The 4,729-nt window shown below is 52.4% G+C and overlaps 1 protein-coding gene across 1 annotated transcript; it reads right to left on the bottom strand.

The window, feature by feature from the left end:
• Positions 1–316: 316 nt before the first annotated feature.
• insm2 (insulinoma-associated 2) lies at positions 317–2,290 on the bottom strand (the record flags this gene model as incomplete). Its single annotated transcript, XM_083998947.1, has 1 exon — positions 317–2,290. The coding sequence occupies one exon, from the start codon at positions 2,288–2,290 to the stop codon at positions 317–319; it is 1,974 nt and encodes a 657-aa protein (XP_083855073.1).
• Between the last annotated feature and the right edge of the window lie 2,439 nt (positions 2,291–4,729).

The raw sequence follows: 4,729 nt of genomic DNA, 5'->3' as shown, positions 1-4,729 counted from the left end.
TTTATCGTATGTATGTGGACCATTATGAATCAACTTTAAGGTCAAACTGCTTATTGATTTTTAAATAAAAGGCACAGTGACTCAACCTTAATCTTTATTCTGTTACACAACTGATAGCCTAAACTTTTTTTTTCTTATGACCACAACTGAAACAAACAGACCTCAGTCTGATATCACAACAAAACCTGACATAAGTGTCAACGTGAGTGTTGTGAATGAAAACAACTAGTAGATAAAGTAGTTTTTCTTTTCTTTTCTTTTTTCCCCAAATAATAACCCGTTGGCTTGGCTCTAGTGTCTCTGTCCCGCGCGTGCTTCACGGTCGCACGGTCATCTGCAGCAGCATCACCTGCCGGCTCTCGGTGGGGTGAGACTTGTTGATGTGTCTCGTGAGCCCCGGGGAGCTGAAGAAAGTGGACGGACAGTGTTTACACGTGAACATCTGCTGCTGCTGCTCGCGCTCACACTCCCCGCCGCCGCCGCTCTCCTCTCTGTGCGCGTGGAAAACATCTGGCCTTAGTCCTGCTCCAAATGTTCCCGCCAGTAACTCGTCCCTCATCGCGTGCCACAGTCGGTGCTTGTCTCTGATTTCAACCGTCGGGAAGCGCGCGCCGCACAGGTGACACAGGTACACGTGGCTCTGCTGCCCGACGCCGCTGCTGTCGCGCGCCTGGCCGTACGGTGGCGCGGGCGGAGACGCTGTCATCTCGTGCGCGGCCAGGTGTTTCTTGAGGTAAGCTTGTCGGCGGAACTTCTTCCCACAGTAGCGGCACTCGTACACGTCCTCCTCCGGTAACGACTGGACGAACGGCAGAGGAGCGTGCGAGAGCGACGGTGGCTGCGGCTGCGACAGGTCCGCGCGCTCGTCGGGGTTTCCGTTAAGCAGCAGGAGGCCGTTGGGCGGGCTGTGACAGCTCTCCCCCGGGCCCGGGCCCCGGTAACGAGCCGAGGTGTCGTAGTGAGGAGGCGCGAGGCTGTCGCTGTCCGGGCTGTCTCGAGACCGTCCGTGGAGCAGCAGCAGGGAGCTGTCCCGCGCTCCGTGGTGCTGATCTGTGTTCACGCGCAGCAGCTCGTTCTCTTTGCCCTCCGTCTCCAACGACTGCCGCTCGTGCTGAAGGAGCCCTCGCGCCTCCTTCAACGGCTGGCTCTTGCCGGTCGGAGCCTCTGCCCCGTGGCTGTTGTTGTTCACCGGACGCGGTTTGTGCCAGCGGCGGTGCGAGGCCAGGTTGGCGGGACAGCTGAAGACTTTGTCGCACTCGGGACACCGGTACTCCACGCGCACTATGCGGGAGCACTTGTGCTGCGCGAGGGAGAAGGGGTCGGGGTACTCCTCCTTACACAGCTGGCAGATGAACTCCCCCAACGGCTGGTTCCCGGTGGACACGGACTTCTCCCGCTGCCGCCGCAGCTCGGGGGTCTCCTTCTTGATCCGCAGACCCAGGACCGGAGAGGTCGTGACCTCGTCCTCGAAGCTGAGCTTCCGGTTCACTTTGGGCTTCTTCGGCGGGTTTCCCGCCGCCGGTTTGTGGTGTCTGCTGCTGCTGCTCACGCGCTGATCCGGTTCGAGGAACGAGTGTTTCCTCCCCGCGTGGCGCTGCTCCGCGCTCATCAGGGTCAGCGGCGGGAACAGGTGCAGGTGAGTCACGCTCGGGTCAAACTGGTCGTTGTGACCGTAGGACGGCGCGTGGTGACGGCTGCTGCTCGCGAGGAGCCTCTCGATGGAGGCGGACACGGCCGTTGGCGTGGAGCTGCTGACCAGGAACGGCAGCTCCGGTAGCTCCGACACCGGGGATGATGTCAGGCGTCTCCCGGGAAACAACAGTTGCTTCTCTCCTTCCTCGTGCTGTTCCAGCAGTCTCGTGCCGACCGGTTTAACGGGGCTGCAAGCTTCTGTTAACGTCAAGTCTCGCGCAGGAGGAGGCGGGAAGAAGCAGGAGAAGTCTCCGTCCGGGGTCAGGACGTCCACCTCGCTCACCGGCTCCTCGCTCTCCGGTAACTGCGCGCGCTGGTCCGCCTCAGCCTCCAGCGCGGACTCCACGTGCGGGCTCCACGCCTCTCTGACCCCGGCGGAGTCCTCGCGGGACACCGGGACCGGTCCACCTGTCCGGTCAAAGGGGAAGACCGCGCTGTCCCTCAGCTCGTGCGGCTCGGTCGCCCCGGAGCGGTCACCGCTGCTCTTGTCTCCATCCGCTGTGTTGATGTTGTTGTTGTTGTTGGTAGGACCGTTGTTTCTCAGCCGGTAGGTCGCCGAGCAACGCCGGTTTCTCTTCACCAAAAATCCTCGAGGCATGGTGACGAAGACGATGGTGCTCGGCGCGTGGCAGCACCAGGCGGAAAGAACAACAACTCTTCTCTCGAGCCACTTTCAAGGAGCTTTGAAGAGCCGAGGAGAGAGAGAGAGAGAGAGAGAGAGAGGAGGGAGAGAGGGAGAGGGAGGTGCGCGCAGGTGTGATGATGAGAGGATGAGACAGTCAACTATCCGTCCGTGGTGCGCGTCTCTCTCTCTCTCTCTCTCTCTCTCTCTCTCTCTCTCTCTCTCTCTCTCTCTCTCTCTCACTCACACACACACACACACACTGATCCGGTCTTGTAAAATCAAGTAGGACCAGGAACATGTTGGGGCAAAGCAGCAGAACGAGCATGAAATAATGTGATGAAGTTTTAGTGATTAACTATGGTTTTATAGGCTGCTACATTATGGTTAACCAATGTTTTAAAGGAGAGTTGGTTGAATAGACACAGATATGCCATAGGCCTATGACCTTTCTCGTTTTACTGATGTGAGTCTGATGTGATTCTTCTCATAAGCTCTTACTGCTACTGCTATTTTTAGTTTGTTTTTAACAGGCCTAAATATGGTCAAATTTTTGGAGAGCTTCTGTTTTTTATTCTCAAAAAGTAAAAAGCATTCGAGGGACAAATCTTAATAACATCCTTATCCGGCTATACTAATTGTTGTTATTGGCTACATTAACTTTTTTTTTTTTTTTTTTGGTAGAGCAGAAAAGTTGTAGGCCTACCCTAAATATTTTTCTTATCGGCTATTTGTTGCTGTGTAATAATAGTTGAGTGGGATGTTGTCGGAGCGTCATTGGGATCAGCACCAGTGGGCCTCAGATACAGATCATCTTTAAAGACTGCTAATGACCGTCTCTGTCCTGCTCAAGTGTCTGATTATCAGTGTCTTTGTTGTTGTTGTTGTGTTGGTGGTGGGAAGACCTCGGGCATCGCTTTCCCTCTGCGTGTGTGTCCGTGTGTGTGTGTGTGTGTGCTCGTGCATGTGTCGGCCGTGTTATCAGCAGACCAGAGGGACAGTGCAGTGAAAGAGTGAACGAGATGGTAATCTGTGTATGTGGGTGGGGCGGTGGTGGTGGTGGGGGGGGTATTCACACCCGCCCCCCGCCCCACTAGAAGCTGCTCTGGCTGATAAGAGATCGGACAGAGATTCGTTCATCCATCCATCCTCTCTCCCCCCCCCGGGCTCGGCCGGCCCCTCCGTGCGGGCCAGGCGCTCTATAGCCCGGCCAGAGCAGCTCGGGCCAGCCGGCGCTGCTCCCTGGAAATCAATCAAGGCGGATGAGCGTGAGAACGGAGCTTGAGGGTCGGGCTGCTGGCTGGATGAGAGCCGCCTGGGGAATTGAAATGAGAATAGAAAATAGATGCGTGGTATAGAATCCAACACTAAAAACTAATTAAGCACCAAGCCTCCTTCCTGGTCTTTAGTTTGGTTGTTTCTCACTGTAAATTGTTTCCCACTGAGAGGAAACCTTGACCCGGTTCAGCCTTTACTGACCCCATGCACTGAGACATTGACTGTTCATCCAGAACAAACCCCATGTGAAATCTCATAAACAAGTCAAATAAACACCTGAGTAAAAAGCAAATAAAAATGCTTTTTGTTTTCATGGGTGACTAAAACTATGAATTTAGACAATCTCATCAATTTAAATTATTGTTGTTTTCTTAATTGTTATTTTTCTAGATATGGGCTTCCATAATATCATAATGTAATAATACATTTGACAACTACACTCTCCCTCCCTGTGTCCCTGAATGAAACACATATATTCAACAGTGACACCCTTCTATTCATTGCAATAAATTACCTTCTCCTCTGCACATTAGTGATGAAAATTTCGGTCATCTGCTGCAATTAGTAATTATTGTGAAGCTTCTGAAGCTGCTAGATGAGGTGGATTTCCATGTTCCTGGATGGCAAATTATCTATATCAAAGTCAGAATTGATACTACAATATTTTTAAGGTGCTTTTGTATTATTTTTGTGGACTACATGATTTTTGTATGTGCAACATTTAAGTTTAGTTTAGGTTATTTTGTATACAAGCAGCAGACTATAATTTCAAATAGCATTATGGGAGAGTCAGGGACAGTACTCTGCCTTGCGGTAAAAGAATGAAACCATGTTTGATGTGAGGACGGACAGGACGGAGCAGGCAGCAGCTTAAAAACACGGTAAATGTTCTCGATCTTCTGTAAAAATATGGATCCACAGACAGTCTGGAGAGGCTCCCAGCCAGAGGACAAGGAGTGTGTGTGTGTGTGTGTGTGTGTGCGCGTGTGTGTGTGTTTAGTTTGCATCACATCAGTGGGCAGTGAGGTGGATAATCCTCCAGACTGCTGAAAATGACTCTATTGATCTGCGCTTCTCAGTCACAGCCTTTAAGTACTGCAGTATTATACAGCTGAGCTGTAGTGCTGTCTGTGAGTG

The sequence above is a fragment of the Trachurus trachurus genome (genome assembly GCF_905171665.1).
Source record: "Trachurus trachurus genome assembly, chromosome: 22".
In the NCBI taxonomy this organism is placed as follows: domain Eukaryota; kingdom Metazoa; phylum Chordata; class Actinopteri; order Carangiformes; family Carangidae; genus Trachurus; species Trachurus trachurus.
This window is presented reverse-complemented; position numbering and strand designations above follow the sequence as displayed.